We start from the raw sequence: 23,771 nt of genomic DNA on the forward strand, positions 1-23,771 counted from the left end.
ATAGAATTACAATTTTGATGAACTTTTTTTATAGAAATAAAATTTTGACAAAATTTTCTATAAAAGTAAAATTTTGACAGAATTTTTTATAGAAATACAATTTTGATAAAATTTTCTATAGAAATTAAAGTTTGTCAAAATTTCAAAATTCATTGGCTAAAGTCAAAAACTTAAAAATAAGATTTTTTTAATTATGTAGATTTTATTAATTTCCTTAAATTAGGTTATCTTTGACACGAGTGGCAATCATGGTGTAATATCCAGAAGGAGACGACACATACAGATGGTGTCTTTACTCAGAGCCGACCCCTGAGGCCCGGATGCCACAGTTGGTAGAATTCTATCAAAAATGGTAGATTTTTTTTCTGTTTGAGAGATTGGTAGAATTCTTGATGTTTTGGTAAACTTTCTAAAATATTCCTCTCCAAGTAAGAGAAATAAAATTTTGTCAAAATTTTTAATAGAAATAAAATTGTAGCAAAATTTTCTGTAGAAATAAATTTTGGCTTATTTCCATAAAAATAACATTTTGACAAAATTTTCTATAGAAAAAATATTTTTTGATTGGTAGTTTTTTGGTAAATTTTTTCTTTCAAATTTTGTTCCATTATGTATGAATTGAGTGGCAACCTGAGTGGATCTCAACAAAAGCGAAGTCTCCCTATATCTGCGAATTGTCGGTCCCGCCTCTTTAGATCACAAAATAACAGTTTCACCTAAATCGAATGAAAAAAGCGATTTCTTTGTTCTGAAGAAGTATTTATATATGGCATATCTATGTACACGCAAAAAAATAGTTCTTTCCTCCCAAACGAAATTTTAGACAAACAAAGTTCGTTTCTCATTTGCTTTTCGCTGTAAGGAAGTGTATTTGGAAGAAAAGTATACACTTTTTGTGATAAACGTTTATTCTTTTCCAGGATGTAAAAACAATTTCATAAAGACAAACTCAAGAAAAAAAAAACATTGTTTTCTTGCTAATTGCATTTTCCCTCAAATCTTTCTCACATCCACGAGGTTTTTTAGTTCTTAACACCTTTTCCTGTAATACCAAAAATGTAGAAGAAATTATACGATTTTATAAATTTTTAAAATTTTTTTAACCTTTCGCCTGGACGGAGAATCGAACCGCGGACCATGTACTTTGTAAGCCAACACACTATCCACTGAGCTATGTACCTGTTATGGGCATCAATAGATAAATATCCATATAAGTTATATTTATATAGCATAGCTTGCGGCGCCCACTAACCGAATAAACAAAGTTTATTTAACAGAAACAAACATTTAGTTTGGCACCGTGAAGCAGTGGTTGCTACGTGCCAAGGGTCGTGGGTTCGATCCCTGCTTCGACCAAAGTTTTTTTTACATATATTCCAGATATGTTCGGAAGATTCCGAAAAAAATTTTCTACATCACATTGTAGTATATTAAATTTTGAACTGTTAAATGTGTCTTATTAAAGACCTAAAGTCAGAAAAGAACAGTGTTTGATATAAACGAAATGGACTGGGTTGTTGTTTCAAAAATATCTTTTTTTATTGAAAAAATAAAAATTTTGTAACAAACGAAAATTTTCGAAGCAATTCAAAAAACTCTAACAAAAGAAAAACGTTTTCGGTACACGTTTTCCAAACGTTTTTTTTTTCTTTGCGTGTATGAAACAAAAACAAGTAAGGAAAGTCTAAAGTCGGGCGGGGTCGACTATATTATACCCTGCACCACTTTGTAGATCTAAATGTTCGATACCATATCACATCCGTCAAATGTGTTGGGGGCTATATATAAAGGTTTGTCCCAACTACATACATTTAAATATCACTCGCTCTGGACAGAATTTGATAAACTTCTACAAAATCTATGGACTCAAAATTTAAGTCGGCTAATGCACTAGGGTGGAACACAATGTTAGTAAAAAATACGGGAGACGTTTAAATCTGAAGCAATTTTAAGGAAACTTCGAAAAAGTTTATTTATGAGTTATCGCTCGATGTATATGTATTAGAAGTTTGGGAAAATTGAAGTCATTTTTACAACTTTTCGACTAAGCAGTGGCGATTTTACAACGAAAATGTTGGTATTTTGACCATTTTTGTCGAAATCAGAAAAACATATATATGGGAGCTATATCTAAATCTGAACCGATTTCAACCAAATTTGGCACGCATAGTTACAATGCTAATTCTACTCCCTGTGCAAAATTTCAACTAAATCGGAGTTAAAAATTGGCCTCTGTGGTCATATGAGTGCAAATCGGGCGAAAGCTATATATTGGAGCTATATCTAAATCTGAACCGATTTCAATAAAATTGTGCACGTTTGACTATACTACCAATTGTACTCCTAGTGCAAAATTTCAACCAAATTGGGGTAATACTCAGGCTTCTAGGGCCGCATAAGTGCATATCGGGCGAAAGATATATATGGGAGCTATATCTAAATCTGAACCGATTTCTTCCAAAATCAATAGGGTTCTATTTTGACCCAAAACACATACTTGTGCCAAATTCGAAGTCGATTGGCCTTAAATTACTACCTAATCCCTTGGTTACAAAAATGTGTTCACGGACAGACGGACATGGCTATATCGACTCAGGAGCCCACCCTAAGCATTTTTGTCAAAGACACCATGTGTCTATCTCGTCTCCTTCTGTGTGTTGCAAACATATGCACTAACTTATAATACCCTGTTCCACAGTGTGGCGCAGGGTATAAAAAGAAATACGTCGTCTATTAAAAGTTAATCGTATGGCTATTGCAGCACCATTTGGTTTCCTGAATAAAGCTGATTTCTTTTTTTTTTCTCAAAACATAAGTTCTACTTACCGTTTTGTTACCCAAATTTCGAACTCTACAACTTAAATAGGCTGATTTCCCCATTAGGGCAGTTACATTCCTCGGGGTTGCAGGATCAAAATATGGATCTATCCACGGTGGGGGTGTATATGCGGGTACAGTTGATTTTGCCATGGTCTCTTCATATATTTTGAATGCATTGAATGGTTCAGTTACTTCTTCGCTGTGTACCAAATCTGAAAAGAAATTAAAAAAAAATATTCTCAAATAAATTATCTCATAATAAGAAGTTAGTAAAGGTGTAAGTCAGGCGGGGCAAGTAAATACGGCTGAATCTTATGTATCCTCCCCCCTGGATTTTGTACAAAGTTCTACTAAAGAATGTCAGTCACAATCGAATTACTTGGATTGTGGTAACCGATGCCAAGGTGTATTAAACCTTCCTAACATTTCCTTCTAAATTGTATGTCTTATGATGGAGTGTAAAAAAAGCCTACAATACTGAAAGTACAGCATTAATCCTTATTTTATAACATCCACCATAGGATGGTGGAGGTTATAAAAATGAAGGGGGGTATACTAACTTTATCCTAAACACCGCCATTATATACTGCACGGAACCGGTTATTAGGATACTCTTGGAGCTCTTCTGTTCTGTTTAATAATTAAAATAAATTTCTTACAAATTGCCTGTGAATGACATTCTGCCCTATATCCTCAACATATTCGCGGCGTTCATTAGATACAAGATTGGAGTATTACACTCACATTCTTCAATGATGCTCTGAGTTTGATTTCCATCTATCATTAGCTTAAGTTGAATCCTTGTGGCGCCACATGTGCCTCGAACAGTATGCGTTCCAATACTTTGTATTTTTTCCTGTCCTTGGTTTGTGGTTGCATGTTTTAACACCCACTAAATCACTTTTGTCAAATACAGTTTTCCACATGGTTTAATACAACTAAGTTTATAGTGGCTTACCCGTTATCCTTCACTCTTTGCAGGATCTTGATTAATGGAGTTTTAACATTGACATCTGTCTGCAACTCAACAGAATGAATTTTCGAGAATACGAATTTCAAAACCTTTACCACTTTGTACACCCGAACAAATTCCGTTAAATGTAACTATTTAAAATTCTATTGACAATTAAATGTCAATAAAAAAGTAAAACAGAAAAATGAAAGTGTTACGCGTAGTTGACTTCTTCACATTCAAGGAAGTTCTTTTGAGAAGGTTTTGCAAATTGCGAGAATTTTCAATTTTTCAATTTTTATACCCACCACCATAGAATGGTGACGGGGTTTAATAAGTTTGTCATTCCCTTTGTAACACATCGAAATATCGATTTCCGACTATATAAAGTATATATATTCTTGATCAGGGAGAAATTCTGACACGATATAAGCATGTCCGTCTGTCTGTCTGTTGTAATCACGCTACAGTCTGCAATAATGGAACTATAGTCTTGAAATTTGGCACAGGATCGTCTTTTGTCTGCACGCAGGCCAAGTTTGAAGATGGGCTACATCGGTTCAGGTTTTGATACAGCTCCCATATAAACCGATTCCACCATTTGGTGTCATGGGCTTATAGAAACCGTAGTTTTTATCCAATTTTCCCGAAATTGGAAATCTAGAGATATTTTAGGACTATTAAGAGGTGTACCGAAAATGGTGATTATCGGACCATGTTTTGATATAGCCCCCATACAGACCGATCTCCAGATTTTACTTCTTGGACTTCTAAAATCCGTAGTTTTTATCCAATTTGCCTAAAATTGGAAATTTGGAGGTGTTCTAGGACCATAAAGAGGTGTGCCGAAAATGGTGAGTATCGGTCCATGTTTTGGTATAGCCCCCATATAGACCGATCCCCCGATTTTACTTCCTGGGCTTCTAGAATCCGTAGTTTTTATCCAATTTGCCTGAAGTTAGAAATCGAGAGGTATTCTAGGACCATAAAGAGGTATGGCAAATATATTGTGTATCGGTAGAGTTTTTGATATAGCCCCTTTATAAACCAGCCCTCCGATATGGGGTCTACATTCTAGAACTACAATTAGATGTGCTGAATATTGTGTGTATCCCTCCATGTTTTTGGTATAGCCCCATTAGACCGATCTCCCGATTTAACTCCTAGGATTTCTAGAAATTGTAGTGTTTATCCGATTTGCCACAAATTGAAAATATGGTGGTATTTTAGGCACACAAAGCAGTGTATATGATGTAGTTTTTATCGGTCCATTTGGTAAGGCCTCCATATAAACCGATTTTACACCCTGAAGGTACAGAAGGTGCACTGATCATGAAAATTGCTTGAAACTGAATGTAACATTTCCAAGTGTTACTTCTCGTAATCATTTAAATAATTGGGGTAAAAATCTACAGATTTTAGATTTCAAATCAAGGCGATTTTCATAATTTTCTTGCACACTTACAAGATATGTTTATGATTCCTCTAAACAAAAAATGGTTCTTACTAATCCAGAATCTCATCTAGTCTTCATAGGTAAAATCTTTACATTTATCTTCGGGAAGCATATTGATTGAATTGATCTGCTTGGGAAAATATCTGTCATCAAACCCCCCTTAAATGTTCAAAGGAAACTCTTATATTTGATTCATGGTGGTGGGTATTTAAGATTCGGCCCGGTCGAACTTACTGCTGTATATACTTTTTTTGTTTTTGCGAGAATTAAATTTAAATGGAACAAGTATGCACAGCAGTAAGTTCGGCCGGGCCGAAACTTAAATACCCAGCACCATGCATCAAATATAGTAGCTTCCTTTGAAAACCCTTCGTCGTAGCGGGTTACTTGACAATATAAAGAATTTCAGGTGGAGTTAATTACAGATATTCTCCTAAGGAGATGAGTTCGAAGATAAATTTAAAGATTCCACCTATGAAGACTAGATGAGATTCTGGATTTATAACAATCATTTTTGTTTGAATTTTTGAGGAATAATAAACACCACGTGTAAGTGTGCAAGAAAATAATGAAATAACGCCTTGATTTGAAATCTAAAATTTGTAGAATTTTACCCGCATTATCAAAATGATTAGCAGAAGTACAATTTGGAAATCTTACTTTCAGTTTAAAGTTATTTTCATGATCAGTGCGTCTTCTATACTCTCAAGAAGTGAAATAGGTATTTATGAAAGCCTTACCAAATGGACCGATAAAAACTAAATCCGTTACAATTTCAGGCCAATCGGATAAAACTGCGGTTAATATAAGACCAAGGGGTTAAATTGGAAGAAAGTCTACTATATTGTTGCTATGCCAAATACATGCGCCGATACACACCGAATTCAGCACACCTAATTGTGGTTCTGAAAAATCTACAGAATCTACAACCCGAATCGGAGGTCGAGGAAATATATCAAAATCTGTACAGATACACAATATATTCGGAACAACTACTTATGGTCCCTCTAGATATCAAATTTCAGGCAAATTGGATAAAAACTACGGTTTCTAGAAGCTCAAGAAGCAAAATCGGGAGATCGGTCTAACATATATGGAGGCTATTCGAAAACATGGACCGATACACACAATTTTTTGCACACCTATTTGCGGTCCTATAATACTTCTAGATTTCCAATTTTAGGTGAATTGGATAAAAACTACGGATTCTAGAAGCCCAAGACGAAAATCAGGAGATCGGTCTATATGGCGGCTATACCAAAACATGGACCGATATACACCAATTTCGACACACTTATTTATGGTTCTAAAATACCTCTAAATTTCCAATTTCAGACAAATCGGATAAAAACTATGGTTTCTAGAAGCCCAAGAAGTCAAATAGGGTCTATATGGGGGCTATACCAAACGTGGACCGATACACACCATTTTCGACCCACCTATTCGTTGTCTTAAAATACCTGTAGATTTTCAACTTCAAGCAAATCGTACAGAAAATACAGTTTCTAGACGCCCAAGAAATAAAATCGGGAGATCGGTCTATATGGGGGCTATACCAAAACATGGACCGATACGTACCAATTTCGATACACCTCTTTATGGTCCCAAAATACCTCTAGATTCCCAATTTCAGCAAATTGGATTTAAATACAGTTTCTAGACGCTCAAGAAGTAAGATCGGGAGATCGGTCTATATGTGAACTATACCAAAATATGGACCGATACACCCGCTATACCAAAACATGGACCGATAGGAACAATTTTCAGCGCCCCTTTTGACGATCCTAAAATACCTCTAGATTTCCAATTTCAGGCAAATTGGATACAATTTACGGGTTTTATAAGGCCAAGACCCCAAATCGGGAGGAGGGTTTATATGCGGACTATATCAAAACTTGGACCGATATAGCCCATCTTCGAACTTGACCTGCCTGCAAGTAAAAAACGAATCTGTGCCAAATTTCAGGACGATACCGCCATTAATGAAGGCGGTAGCGTGATTACAACAGACAGACGGACATGCTTATATCGTCTTAGAATTTCTCCCTGATCAAGAATATATATACTTTATATAGTTGAAAATCAATATTTCACTCCCATCACCACTCTATGGTGGTGGGTATAAAAATGTATTTATACAAAAACATACGCCGACATTAACAAACTAAAAACGTGTAATAATATTTTAGAAAAAATCACATCTGGTGAGATTTAAAGATGCGTTTTCTATTTTTTCATTCATACTACTAAAGAACATCTTGAGAAATAGTTCGAATGTTATGCCTTTGTGTCATATTACGATCATATAATAACCCAGCAAAAGAAGGGTCGCCACAGAAGTAGCGAAGATGTTTTTTTTTCTGGATGAAAAATTGGCGCAGAAGCGATGAATTTAACATGGGCTTGTTATGTGATGTGAATTAAAAAAAAATAATATTTTGTCAAATAAATATTTTTTACATTTGTTTATGATTTCTAATGCTTTCTAACACTTGTCTGAAACGTTTTTCCCCAAATATTTTCAAAAATTCGCAATTTTTCTAGATTAAGTTTTTAATTATACCCTGCTCTGCACTGTGGAACAGGGTATTATAAGTTAGTGCATATGTTTGTAACACCCAGAAGGAGACGAGATAGACACATGGTGTCTTTGGCAATAATGCTCAGGGTGGGTCCCTGAGTCGATATAGCCATGTCCGTCTGTCCGTCCGTCCGTCTGTCTGTGAACACATTTTTGTGATCAAAGTCTAGGTCGCAATTTAAGTCCAATCGCCTTCAAATTTGGCACATGTTCCTAATTTGGGTCAGAATAGAACCCTATTGATTTTGGAAGAAATCGGTTCAGATTTAGATATAGCTCCCATATATATCTTTCGCCCGATATGCACTAATGTGGACCCAGCAGCCAGAGTTTTATACCGATTTGCTTGAAATTTTGTACAAACATAACACTTAGTCGTATAGTCAAGGGTGCAAAATTTAATTGACATCGGTTCAGATTTAGATATAGCTCCCATATATATCTTTCGCCCGATATAGACTTATATGGGCATAGAAGCCAGATTTTTGGCCGAATTTGGTTGAAATTATGTACTAGGAGTACAATTAGTAGTATAGTCAAGTGTGCAAAATTTGATTTAAATCGGTTCAGATTTAGATATAGCTCCCATATATCTTTCGCCCGATATGGACTAATATGGTCCTTAAAGCCAGAGTTTTGGCCCAATTTGGTTGAAATTCTGCACAGGGAGTAGATTTAGCATTGTAGCTATGCGTGCCAAATTTGGTTGAAATATATTCAGATTTATATATAGCTCCCATATATAGTTTTCGCCCGATTTACACTCATATGACCACAGAGGCCAATTTTTTGCTCCGATTTAGTTGAAATTTTGCACAGGGAGTAGAATTTGCATTGTAGCTATGCGTGCCAAATTTGGTTGAAATCGGTTCAGATTTAGATATAGCTCCCATATATGTGTTTCTCTGATTTCGACAAGAATGGTCAAAATGCCAACATTTTCCTTGTAAAATCGCCACTGCTTAGTCGAAAAGTTGTAAAAATGACACTAATTTTCCTAAACTTCTAATACATATATATCGAGCGATAAATCATAAATAATCTTTTGCGAAGTTTCCTTAAAATTGCTTAAGATTTAAATGTTTCCCATATGTTTTACTAACATTGTGTTCCACCCTAGTGCATTAGCCGACTTAAATTTCGAGTCTATAGATTTTGTAGAGGTCTGTTAAATTCTGTCCAGTTCGAGTGATATTTAAATGTATGTATTTGGGACAAACCTTTATATATAGCACCCAACACATTTGACGGATGTGATGTGGTATCGAAAATGTATATATACAAAGTGGTGCAGGGTATAATATAGTCGGCCCCGCCCGACTTTAGACTTTCCTTACTTGTTATACCCTCCATCATAGGATGGGGGTATATTAACTTTGTCATTCCGTTTGTAACACATCGAAATATTGCTCTAAGACCCCATACAGTATATATATTCTGGGTCGTGGAGAAATTCTGAGTCGATCTAAGCATGTGCGTCCGTCCGTCCGTCCGTCTGTTGAAATCACGCTAACTTCCGAACGAAACAAGCTATCGACTTGAAACTTGGCACAAGTAGTTGTTATCGATGTAGGTCGGATGGTATTGAAAATGGGCCATATCGGTCTACTTTTACGTACAGCCCAGGAGTAAAGCTGTCATTACACGTTGCATTACATTGCGGCGAGTTATAATGACTAACTTGTAATGACAAAAATAAATACTTCTCGGTGATTTTCGAATTGTTATTCTCAAATTTTTAGGCAGTTGTAGTTAATATAAGTATTCACATCATAATCGAGCACTTACATAAAAAATCAAAAAGAATATGTAATGTAACGGTAATTCTGAAGATTTTTCCGTTAAGAATTTTTTATCACAAATATTTCATAATAATTGTGTTTAATGACATTATCATATTATGTTTTAAATAAACATAATATGATAATAATCCAAAATGCACTTAAACTAAATTTCAAATGTCATTTGCCTTATAAAAAAGAGACTTAAAATCAACTTTTAGTAGATTTCGAACCTTATGTGAATTGGCTATTGGATATATTATAACGTAATTCACGAATACAACTCCCTTAAACAACCTACATATATTTCTATATTAAGTGTGACATTAATTTGAGTGTAATCGTATTAAGATTATTTATTAGATTTTTTGTTTATTTATACAATATTCTATTTCTATTCAGTTGTACAGCACCACTCGCCATATTTTGATCCATTGTAATCGGCGATAGAAATCAATATTTTCGAGATTTGTTTGCCTGAGACTATAAGTGTCGAGGTTCAGGAAATTGATGAAATTGTGAGGAATTTGAAGCGGAACACTTCTGCAGGATATGATGGAATTTCGGCAGACATTTTAGTTGAATGCCGGGGGTTGTTGGCCCCATCCTTGGTGTCAATCTTTAACAATATTGTAGATAGCAGCAGCTACCCCGATTGTTTAAAAATAAGCAAAGTTACACCGATTCCAAAAGTGTCAAATTCTACGCAACTTCATCAATTTCGACCTATATCTGTGTTGCCAGTAGTGGATCTTGTTGTCGAGAAATTGATTCAAGCCAGGATAATGAAATATCTTGAGGAAAACGATATCATTTATAAATATCAGTTTGGTTTTAGGAGAGGTTGCGGGACAGATGAAGCAGTGCTAAATGTGTTGAATTATATATACTGTAGTATAGATCATGGTTATAGAGGTGTAGGTGCCCTATTTTTAGATTTGACAAAAGCCTTCGATATTGTAGATCATCACGTACTTCTTCGGAAGTTGTCATATTATGGTATTCGAGGTGATGAATTACAATTGTTTAGAAGTTTTTTGACAAATCGGAGGCAGTATGTGGTAGTATCTGGAGAGGGAAGTAATGTATCAGTCGTAAGGCATGGAATTCCGCAGGGAAGTTGCTTAGGTCCACTACTTTTCCTTATCTATATAAATGATTTATCCAATCTGGGGTTAGATGGCCGGATGTATATGTTTGCAGATGATATATGTCTGCTTTACCCATATAGAAACGACGTGACATTAAAGAACGCTATGGAAAGGGATATGGCCTTGATCCTTGAATATACGAGGTTAAATAAGTTAGTATTAAGTTCGTCGAAGACGAAATTGGTGCGTTTTAGACCGACGTCGAACCAAGCTGTTAGTGAGTTTTCAATATCCATCAATGGTATTGTAGTTAACGAAGTCAAGGAAGTGAAATATTTAGGTATATTACTTCAGCATAATTTATCTTGGGACTCTCATATATCTAGTCTGAAGAACAAAGTAGCTCCAGCGTTAGGAATTCTTTTTAAGATGAGGTACCTTTTGGACTCCAAAACTAAGATGATGCTATATCAGTCATTGGTGCAGAGTCATCTTGGTTATTTGGCAGTCATTTTTGGATGGAAGAATACCTCAGCTCTACGTTCCTTACAACGCATTCAGAATAAAGCCCTCAAGGCCGTCTTTAACTTGCCCATGAGGTTTTCGACGATACCACTATACGCGGAAATTTCTAAGAATATTTTGCATGTACATGGTTTGTATAGATATCAGTTGTTGCTATATATTTATAAGACTGAGAAAAATATCGGCTATTCTACGTTCAAGTTTTCCAGGAATCAATCTGCTTTTAACACTAGAAACCGAACATCTTTAAGGGTAGTGAGGTGTAGATTGGAAATTACCAAACAGAGAATTGAGTTCATTGGTACTTCCCTATTTAATGCCTTACCCCATGATGTGAAGCATGCATCTAATATATCGCTGTTTAAGACCAAACTTAAGAAATATTTGCTTGAAAATGTTGAGATACTTCTAGCTTAAATTACATTCAAAATTTATGGTTTATGGTATGGATTTATTTTTGTAATTTCTTTTTATTATTTTTCTCTTTCTTTTTGATTTTTTAATTTCGTACTTATATTTTTAAAATTATAATATATTAAAAACATTTATCTTTGTCACACATTTGCCAACTTGCCTCAAAAATGCCTTAAGGCGCTGAGGCCTTAACATTATTGTAAAGTTTTTTAATAGATTAACAAATAATATTAATAAAAAAATGGCTATTTTGCAAGCTTTGGTGTATCTACGAATAAGTCATTACATATTAGGTGATTATATGCTTTAAATGCACTACCTATTTTATGGCCGAAAGTATGCCTGGGGAGAAGTACTTTCCTCCTAGGACATGCGTATGTAAATGTAATCCGAAACGATGCCAATTAATAAGTGGTTATTAATTTTTAAATAGGCTTACCTACAAGATTACCGGGTAATGAGAGTTTTTGCTGGGAAGGGACTCTCAGATTTGGATTGTGGAGCCTCTAACAGAAGCATATTTCATCCGATGAGGATGAAATTTGGTATATGATGTTTGTATATGGTCTCTAACAACCATGCTAAAATTGGTTCACATCGGTCCATAATTATATATAGCCCCCATATAAACCGATCCCCAGATTTGGCTTGCGGAGCCTAAAAGAGAAGCAAATTTTATCCGATCCGCCTGAAATTTGGTACATGGTGTTGGTATATGGTCTCTAACAACCATGCAAAAATTGGTCCATATCGGTCCTTAATTATATATAGCCCCCATATAAACCGATACCCAGATTTGGCTTGTGGAGCATCTAAGAGAAGCATATTTCATCCGATCCGGCTGAAATTTGGTACATGGTGTTGGTATGTGGTCTCTAACAATCATGCTACAATTGGTCCAGATCGGTCCATAATTATATATAGCCCCCATATAAACCGATCCCCAGATTTGGCTTGCGGAGCCTCAAAGAGAAGCAAATTTCATCCGATCCGGCTGAAATTTGGTACATGATGTTGGTATATGGTCTCTAACAATCATGCTACAATTGGTCCACATCGGTCCATAATTATATATAGCCCCCATATAAACCGATCCCCAGATTTGGCTTGCGGAGCCTCAAGGAGAAGCAAATTTCATCCGATCCGGCTGAAATTTGGTACATGATGTTGGTATATGGTCTCTAACAACCATGCAAAAATTGGTCCACATCGGTCCATAATTATATATAGACCCCATATAAACCGGTCTCCAGATTTGGCTTGCGAAGCCTCAAAGAGAAGCAAATTGCATGCGATCCGGCTGAAATTTGGTACATGGTATTTGTATATGGTCTCTAACAACCGTGCAAAAATTGGTCCTTATCGGTCCATAATTATATATAGCGCCCATATAAACCGATCCCCAGATTTGGGTTGCGGAGCCTCAAAGAGAAACAAATTTCATCCGATCCGCCTGAAATTTGGTACATGATGTTGGTATATGGTATCTAACAACCATGCCAAAATTGGTCCACATCGGTTAATAATTATATATAGCCCCCATAAAAAAACGTTCTCCAGATTTGCCCTCCGGAGCCTCTTGGAGGAGCAAAAGTCATCCGATCCGTTTCAAATTGGGAACGTGGTGTTAGTATATGGCCGCTAACAACCATACCAAAATTGATCCATATCGGTCTATAGTTATATATTGCCAATCCCCAATCACACAAAAATTGGTCCATATCGGTTCATAATCATGGTTGCCACTAGAGCCAGAAATAATCTACCAAAATCTTATTTCTATAGAAAATTTTGTCAAAATTTTATTTCTATAGAAAATTTTGTCAAAATTTTATTTCTATAGAAAATTTTATTTCTATTCGGTTCACAATAAAATTGTCATCATAGTCAAAATTTTATTCCTATAGAAAATTTTGTTCAAATTTTATTCGGTTCATAATCATGGTTGCCACTCGAGCCAAAAATAATCTACCCAGATTTTATTTCTATAGAAAATTTTGTCAAAATTTATTTCTATAGAAAATTTTGTTAAAATTTTATTTCTGCAGAAATTTTTGTCAAAATTTTCTTTCTATAGAAAATTTTGTCAAAATTTTTATTTCTATAGAAAATTTTGTGAAAATTTTATGTCTATAAAAAATTTTGTAAAAATTTTATGTCTATAGAAAATTTTGTTAAAATTTTATTTCTGTAGAAAATTTTTTCAAAATTTTATGTCTACTTTGTCAAACTGAATTATATACGTATTGGATCGATCTTTTTATACCCTCCACCATAGGATGGGGGTATATTAACTTTGTCATTCCGTTTGTAACACATCGAAATATTTCTCTAAGACCCCATAAAGTATATATATTCTGGGTCGTGGTGAAATTCTGAGTCGATCTAAGCATGTCCGTCCGTCCGTCCGTCTGTCCGGCTGTCCGTCCGTCTGTGGAAATCACGCTAACTTCCGAACGAAACAAGCTATCGACTTGAAACTTGGCACAAGTAGTTGTTATTAATGTAGGTCGGATGGTATTGAAAATCGGCCATATCGGACCACGTTTACGTATAGCCCCCATATAAACCGATCCCCAAATTTGGCTTGGGGAGCCTCCCGGAGCAGCAAAATTCATCCGATCCGGTTGAAATTTGGTTCCTGATGTTAGTATACGGCCTCTAACAACCATGCAAAAATTGGTCCATATCGGTCCATAATTATATATAGCTCCCATATAAACCGATCCCCAGATTTGACCTCCGGAGCCTCTTGGAGGAGCAAAATTCATCCTATCCGGTTGAAATTTAGTACGTGGTCTTAGTATACGGTCTCTAACACCCATGCAAAAATTGGTTCATGTCGGTCCATAATTATATATAGCCCCCATATAAACCGATCCCCAGATCTGACCTCCGGAGCCTCTTGGAGGTGAAAAATTCTTCCGATCCGGTTGAAATGTGGTACCTGATGTTAGTATACGGTCTCTAACAACCATGCAAAAATTGGTCCATATCGGTCCATAATTATATATAGCCCCCATATAAACCGATCCCCAGATTTGACCTCCGGATCCTCTTGGAGGGGCAAAATTCATCCGATCCTGTTGAAATTTGGTACCTGATGTTAGTATACGGCCTCTAACAACCATGCAAAAATTGGTCCATATCGGTTCATAATTATATATAGCTCCCATATAAACCGATCCTCAGATTTGAACTCCGGAGCCTCTTGGAGGAGCAATATGGTATCTAACAACCATGCAAAAATTGGTCCATATCGGTCCATAATTATATATAGCAAAAGTCATCCGATGCGGTTGAAATTTGGTACATTTTGTCAATATATGGCCTCTAACAGCCATGTAAAAATTGGTCAATATCGGTCTTTAGTTATATATAGCCGATGACTTATTACACAAAAATTAGTCCATATCGCCAAAAATAATCTACCAAAACTTTATTCCCATAGAAAATTTTGTCAAATTTTATTACTATAGAAAGTTGTGTCAAAATTTAATTTCTATAGAAAGTTTTGTCAAACGTTTATTTCTATAGAAATGTTTGTCAAAATTTTATTTCCATAGAAAGTTTTGTCAAAATTTTATTTTTATAGAAAATTTTGTAAAAAATTTATTTCTGTAGAAAATTTGTCAACATTTTATTTCTATACAAAATTTTGTCAACATTTGACTTCCATAGAAAATTTTGTCAACATTTTATTTCTATAGAAAATTTTGTCAAAATTTTATTTCTATAGAAAATTTTGTCAAAATTTTATTTCTATAGAAAATTTTGTCAAAATTTTATTTCTATAGAAAATTTTGTCAAGTTTTCATTTCTATAGAAAATTTTGTCAAACTGAATTATATACGTATTTAATCCGCCTTTTTTTTTTTTGTTTAATATATACCCCTTATGGACTAACTTACAATTTAGAAGACAGTGTTAAAATGTTTTACGATACCTTGCCATCGGCAAGTGTTATCGCAACCCAAGTAATTCGATTGTGGATGACAGCCTTTAGTAGAAGTTCCTACGCAATCCATGGTGGAGGGTACATAAGATTCGGCCTGGCCGAACTTACGGCCGTATGTACTTGTTTGATTTAATATAGACCACGTATGGACTTACATACAATTTAGAAGATGGTGTTAGGAGGTTTTAAGATACCTTGCCATCGGCAAGCGTTACCACAACTTAAGTAATTCGATTGTGGATGGCAGTGTTTAGAAGAAGTTTATACGCAATCCATAAGCTTCGGCCTGGCCGAACTTACGGCCGTATATACTTGTTTTTTCTAATATTGTGTTCCTTCTCAGCGCATTAGCCGACTTAAATGTAAAATCTATAAGTATTGCAGAACTCTGTACAGATCTGCTCAGATATACAGAATATATGTGTATGGATTCATATAGCATCCAACACATGGACGGATTTTATATGGTATCGAAAATGTGGACTTACAAAGTGGTGAAGGGTATAATATAGTCGGCCCGCCCGACTTTAGACTTTCCTTTCTTGTTTTTATATAAAATTCTTGCTATTTATGAAATAAAGCTGTAGTTGTACTTATGATTTATGTTTCTAAATTTATGTTTAGTTTAATAACTAAAGCTCCTATTTATTTTTGCTTAGTCTGATTTTTAGTCAATTTAACTAAAACTGCTGGAATTTTTGTATGATTGGGGATCGATTTATCTGAGGGATATATATAACTATAGACCGATATGGACCTTGTTAGGCATGGTTGTTAACGGTCACATACTAGCAAAATGTACCAAATTTCAAGTCACTCGGATGAAATTTGCTCCTCCAAAGGCTCCAAGACCAAATCTCGGGATCGGTTTATACGGGGGCTATAGATAATTATGGACTGATATGGACCACTTTTGGAATGGTTGTTAAATATCATATACTACTACCACGTACCAAATTTCAACCAGATCGGATGAATTTTGGTTCTCCAAAAGGTACCGGAGGACAAATCTGGGGATGGGTTTATATGGGGGCTATATATAATTACGGACTGATATGAACCAATTCCTGCATGGTTGTTGGATACCATATACTAACATCACGTACCAAATTTCAACCGAATCGGATGAATTTTGCTCTTCCAAGGGGCTCCGGAAGTCAAATCTGGGGGATCGGTTTATATGGGGCTATATATAATTATGGACCGATTTCGACCAATTTTTGCATGGGTGTTTGAGGCCATATATTAACACCACGTACCAAATTTCAATTGAATCAGATGAATTTTGGTCTTCCAAGAGACTCCGGAGGACATATCTGGTGATCGTCTATATGGGGGCTATATATATGTTAATTATGGACCGAAGTGGACACATTTTTTCATGGTTATTAGAGACCATGTACCAAATTTCAGCCGGATCGGATGAAATTTGCTTCTCTGAGAGGCTCCCCAAGACCAAGTCAGAGGATCGGTCCAAGTCAGAGGATCGGTTCATATGGGGGCTATATGTAATTATGGACCGATGTGGACCAATTTTTGCATGTTAGTTAGAGACCATATAATAACACCATGTACCAAATTTCAGCCGGATCGGGTGAAATTTACTTCTCTTAGAGGATTCGCAAGCCAAATTTGGGGGTCCGTTTATATGCAGTCTATACGTAAAAGTGCACCGATATGGCCCATTTGCAATACCATCCGACCTACATCAATAACGACTACTTGTGCCAAGTTTCAAGTCGATAGCTTGTTTCGTTTGGAAGTTAGCGTGATTTCAACAGACGGGCGGACGGACGGACATCGGTGAATAATTATATATAGCCCCATATAAACCGATCACCAGATTTGACCTCCGGAGCCTCTTGGAAGACCAAAATTCATCTGATTCAGTTGATATGTGGTACGTGTTGTTAATATATGGCCTCAAACACCCATGCAAAACTTGGTCGAAATCGGTCCATAATTATATATAGCCCCCATATAAACCGATCCCCAGATTTGACCTCCGGAGCCCCTTGGAAGAGCAAAATTCATCCGATTCGATTGAAATTTGGTACGTGATGTTAGTATATGGTATCCAACAACCATGCAGGAATTGGTTAATATCAGTCCATAATTATATATAGCTCCCATATAAACCGATCCCCAGATTTGACCTCCGGTGCCTTTTGGAGAAGCAAAATTCATCCGATCTGGTTGAAATTTGGTACGTGGATTTACTATATTATATTTAACAACCATGCCAAAAGTGGTCCATATCAGTCAATAATCATATATAGCCCCCATATTAACCGATCCCGAGATTTGGTTTTGGAGCCACTTGGAGGAGCAAATTTCATCCGAGTCAATTGAAATTTGGTACATTGTGCTAGTATATGGCCGTTAACAGCCATGTCTAACTAGGTCCATATCGGTCTATAGTTATATATAGCCCCCAGATAAATCGATCCCCATATTTCAATTCTGGCTCCCTACGTGCAAAAGTCCATATCGACTCGTAATTATTTGTAGACTTACCTACACATACCTTTTTTGTCTAATAAAGGGTGATTCTTTTGAGGTTAGGATTTTCATGCATTAGTATTTGACAGATCACGTGGGATTTCAGACATGGTGTCAAAGAGAAAGATGCTCAGTATGCTTTGACATTTCATCATGAATAGACGAACGATCTGCCACAACGTCGAATTTTCAGTGAATGGGCCCTAGAAAAGTTGGCAGAAAATCCGCTTTTTTATCGACAAATTTTGTTCAGCGATGAGGCTCATTTCTGGTTGAATGGCTACGTAAATAAGCAAAATTGCCGCATTTGGAGTGAAGAGCAACCAGAAGCCGTTCAAGAACTGCCCATGCATCCCGAAAAATGCACTGTTTGGTGTGGTTTGTACGCTGGTGGAATCATTGGACCGTATTTTTTCAAAGATGCTGTTGGACGCAACGTTACGGTGAATGGCGATCGCTATCGTTCGATGCTAACAAACTTTTTGTTGCCAAAAATGGAAGAACTGAACTTGGTTGACATGTGGTTTCAACAAGATGGCGCTACATGCCACACAGCTCGCGATTCTATGGCCATTTTGAGGGAAAACTTCGGAGAACAATTCATCTCAAGAAATGGACCGGTAAGTTGGCCACCAAGATCATGCGATTTGACGCCTTTAGACTATTTTTTGTGGGGCTACGTCAAGTCTAAAGTCTACAGAAATAAGCCAGCAACTATTCCAGCTTTGGAAGACAACATTTCCGAAGAAATTCGGGCTATTCCGGCCGAAATGCTCGAAAAAGTTGCCCAAAATTGGACTTTCCGAATGGACCACCTAAGACGCAGCCGCGGTCAACATTTAAATGAAATTATCTTCAAAAAGTAAATGTCATGGACCAATCTAACGTTTCAAATAAAGAACCGATGAGATTTTGCAAATTTTATGCGTTTTTTTTAAAAAAAAAGTTATCAAGCTCTTAACAAATCACCCTTTATATACCACGTATGGACTAACTCACAATTTAGAAAACGATTTAAGATACCACAACCCAAGTAATTCGATTGTGGATGACAGTCTTTCGTAACATAGAAGTTTCTATGCAATCCATGGTGGAGGGTACATAAGATTCGGCTTGGCCGAACTTACGGCCATATATACTTGTTTCTTCTTCATATGGGCCTAAAAATTATTCCATGCGAATCCCAAAAAACAGAGGCCATTACTTTGCCAACGGACTTTTGATTCTTTCCACGCTTCGGAGACGGTTTACCGGTCGCTGTCCACTCAGCCGACTGTCGATTGGACTCAGGAGTGTAGTGATGGAGCCATGTTTCATCCATTGTCACATATCGACGGAAAAACTCGGCTGTATTACGAGTTAACAGCTGCAAACACCGCTCAGAATCATCAACACGTTGTTGTTGTTTTTTGGTCAAATGTGAGCTCGAGCGGCACCCATTTTGCACAGAGCTTCCGCATATCCAAATATTGATGAATGATATGACCAACACGTTCCTTTGATATCTTTAAGGCTTCTGCTATCTCGATCAACTTCATTTTACGGTCATTCAAAATCATTTTGTGGATTTTTTTGATGTTTTCGTCGGTAACCACCTCTTTGGGGCGTCCACTGCGTTCACCGTCTTCCGTGCTCATTTCACCACGCTTGAATTTTGCATACCAATCAATTATTGTTGATTCCCCTGGGGAAACACATTATAAAGCCAAGTTGTTGTTTCCACCGTATTTTTGCCATTCAGAAAACAGTATTTTATCAAAACACGAAATTACTTTTTTTTCAATTTTTTTCACAATAACAAAAGTTGCTTCACAAAAGACGCTCTATCTCACAAACTAATTGACTTACAGACGTCAAATTTTGACACGAATCATTTGAAGGTTGGTACTATATAAAAATAATATGCATTTAATACTAGCGACGCCATCTATGTGTCAGACCGGGGACTTATGAGCCAACCTGTTATTTATGTGGTCTAACACCAAAATTTCTGGTAAGCACGTTTTTTGATCCCTGATGCAGGGCTTGATTCCGACTCCAGCATATTTCATGACTTCGAAGTCGACTCCTGGTACTATAAATAAATTCCATTTTAATAAAGGAGCTTACAATATAAAGTATCTTACATTTTATGTGTTCAAACAAGCTCTAAATTTCACATTTGACGCAATTGCTTTTAGGGGTCTAAAAGAAGTCTGACCCTTCAAAGGGCAATTGGCTTCTATTCATTATTAATGGCATAAGTTTAGCAGTCGAGCAAAATTTTTACATCTCCGACTCCAGCAAAATCTTTAGACCAGCTCTGACAGCTATATAACATAGTTTAGAGTGTAAAAACTTATATTGTTCTTTACTTTTTTTACAATTTTAATAGATATATATGTACACTCAAAAAAAATTTTTACTGGGATTCAAAGATTTTAACCTTGCCTTAAGGAGTTTGATATTGAGTCCGAGCCAAAGATGCGGCTTCTTTAAAATAACGAATTTTTTTTTAGCGACCTATCTGGCTTTAAATCTATGGCCACTATAATTAAAATTAGGATACAGATCTCACTTATCAAAATGTCATTCTCTTTACGCGGTTTATTAATAAAGGTACTCACGTACAAACAAATACCAGTTTAAAAATTCAAATTACATTGGATACTTCAAAGTAAAACGTGTTTTCTTAATTCCAAACAAAACTTTAAACTAAAGACGCTAAGTGCTCAAAATAAGTCGTAGACTATATGTTAAATTTTTATGTTAAATCTAAATAGTGAAAATATTTCAGTTAATTTAAGTACAATTTCTTTAAACCAAAAATGTGTTTCTTTACTTTGAAGAAAATTAACCTTAGTTCAAAGACATGCGACTTTAACGCAGGGACGCAAATTTACAAAATGTATGTCTTATATTTAATGGAAAAAAAATTGAAGCAAAGATTATTAACTTTATTATACCCTAAACCACATAGTGGTCAGGGTATAATAAGTTTGATCGGCCAAAACAATGTGCCTACCAGAAATATCGATTTTAGACCCCATAAAATATATACCGATCGACTCAGAATCACCTCCTGAGTCGATCTAGCGCTTGGTGTCCGTCCGTCCGTCTGTCCATGTATTTGCTGTTCACAGGATTCCGGTCGCAATTATTAACCGATTTTGATGAAGTTTGGTTCCCATATATATGTACCGCCCGATTTTTCCAAATTTGGCTATAAAACCCTTACATACCAACCGATCTTACTCAAAGTTGGGTAAATGTAATCTTCTATAGCACTAACTATATGTGCAACAAATCATCGAAATCGGTTCAGTTTGACCATAGAACCCTTATTTATTATCCGATCATACTCAAAGTTGGCTAGATGCAGTCCTCTATAGTACTAACGGTATATGCAAAATTTCATCGAAATCGGTTCAGATGTAGATATAGCTCCCATATATGTATCGCCCGATTTTCCCTAATTTGTCCCTAATAACTAGAGGCCTCATTTATTAACTGAGCGTACTAAAATTTTTCACAAGGTAACCGTCTGTGATATTAGTTTTACCTGCAAAATATTATACAAATTGGTCCAGATTTAGATATAGCTCCCATATATATGCATCGCTCGATTTTCCCAAATTTGGCCATAATACTCTTATTTATTAACCAATGTTACTGTATTTAGACTTGCATGTAGCTCTTACAAAATAATATTACCCGGTTTTTACAAATTTGGATTTATTACCCACAACTAATTGAGAGATTTTTTTTAATAATGGATTCAATATTACTGTCATACTAACTCTGTAGGTGCAAAATAAAATATAGCTCCGAATACACTAGCCAACAGTCGTTTTGTGAATTGGTTCTAGCATAATTTTTCTCATTGATTTTGACCTACTAAACACGAAAATGAGTTTTAAAAAATTTTCAGTCGATTGGTTTTCGAGATACAAATTTTTGAACTTTTTTTAATTTTTGGAGGTACACTTACAATTTTGAGCATATCTTTCGTCTTCTTTGACCTATTTGATCCTACTACTACTCAAATTAAAGAAAATGGAGCCGTCTACAACTCATTTTCAGAAAATTTTCAAATCGGGTAAGTAGTTTGGATGTTGGCGGCTTAAAAAGGTTAAAAAATGGCGTTTTTTTAGTAAAAATGTGGCAGAAAAAAAACCATATAAAAATTAATATAAAATATAAAACACGATGCTGACAGCAATTAGCGGACTTATAATTTTTTTGGTAACAGACCGAAAAGACCAAATCAACGCATCAACACTGTTTTCCACATGGCATAAAATGTACAGTTATACCTTTGTTTCTACTCATTTTTTTTTTTGCGTTGATTTGGTCTTTTCGGTCTTTTACCACTTTACTTTACCAAAATTATTTGTTGTTAGATTTTGTTAAGTAAGGGCTTATTTTCTTTGTAAAAATTTCAGCTATACGAAAAAAACCAAAATTGCTCTTAGCATCGTGTTTTTTATTTTATATGAATTTTTATATGTTTTTTTTTTGCCACATTTTTACTAAAAAAAACGCCGCTTTTAACTTTTTTAAGCCGCCAACATCCAAACTACTTACCCGATTTGAAAATTTTCTGAGAATGAGTTGTTGACGGCTCAATTTTCTTTAATTTGAGTAGCACTAGGATCAAATAGGTCAAATAAGACGAAAGATATGCTCAAAATTGTAAGTGTACCTCCAAAAATTAAAAAAAAAAGTTCAAAAATTTGTATCTCGAAAACCAATCGACAGAAAATTTTTTAACTCATTTTCGTGTTTAGTAGGTCAAAATCAATGGGAAAAAGTATGCTAGAAACAAATAACAGAGAAAATTTTGTTATTTGTGACCTAGTGATATCGGACATTTCTGCTCAGATTGTGACAAGACTACCATAAACATGTGCTTCTTTATGTTCTTAAATATGAAAATGCGGTTTATCGCTCAAACCAATACCAATGTTACCCCACCATTGCTTATGTTTACTAATTCAGTAGGGGTGGTTTAGGGTATGATATAGTCGGCCCCGCCCGACTTTCTACTTTACTCACTTGTTTTAAAATGTGTTTAATTTTATGCGTGAATTTATATATAGCAAAACTTACCTATTATGAAAAAGACAAGCAAGACACACGTTTGGCTTATGCCGGTTGTCACCCTTAGTCCTGTATGCATTGTGCTGAATGATTTTTGATTTGGTTGGATGGAATTAAAAGATTTGCATTTCATAGTTATCCTTGGTAATTGAGTCCATATGATTTTTGATTGATGCTGAAATAAAAAATAAACATATTGATATTATTTTATTGTACAAATGAAATTCAACGCACATTATGCAACATAATAATAAGGATAATGTAAACATGTGTCAGCGATATTAGCAAATATGCTTATATGACCGTATTTATTAGCCGCTTTTATTAGTATTTTAAACAAAATATTCATCTGTGATATTATCTAAATTCAAAAAATTTTAGTTGTATCCAAAGATATTGACCTTCCCTTAAAAAATTTGCGTTAGTTCAAAGATATACAACTTTAACGGAGGGACGCAAATTTCCAAAATTCCTAGTCCTAGGTTTAATAAAAAAAATATTGAAGGAAAGATAAAAAATTATTTTAATAAAAATTTCATTATTTTAAAGAAATTTTTCCTTAATTCTTTTTATACCCTTCACCACTACTGTGGTACAAGGTAGAATAAG

At 35.4% G+C, this 23,771-nt stretch overlaps 1 protein-coding gene across 1 annotated transcript in view; it reads right to left on the reverse strand.

Annotated features, from left to right (window-relative positions):
- The window catches only part of LOC142236388 (hemicentin-2-like), a 61,446-nt gene extending 38,116 nt beyond the window's left edge, over positions 1 to 23,330 (reverse strand). Inside the window, exons 1-2 of the mRNA XM_075307625.1 lie at positions 23,172 to 23,330; positions 2,827 to 3,032 (exon numbers count right to left, since the gene is read on the reverse strand). Of these exons, the coding sequence (XP_075163740.1) occupies positions 2,827 to 3,032; positions 23,172 to 23,295 (330 nt within the window). The 5' untranslated portion in view covers positions 23,296 to 23,330. The remainder of the gene's footprint in view (positions 1 to 2,826; positions 3,033 to 23,171) is intronic.
- Between the last annotated feature and the right edge of the window lie 441 nt (positions 23,331 to 23,771).

Source organism: Haematobia irritans, chromosome 4, assembly GCF_050003625.1.
Source record: "Haematobia irritans isolate KBUSLIRL chromosome 4, ASM5000362v1, whole genome shotgun sequence".
NCBI lineage: Eukaryota > Metazoa > Arthropoda > Insecta > Diptera > Muscidae > Haematobia > Haematobia irritans.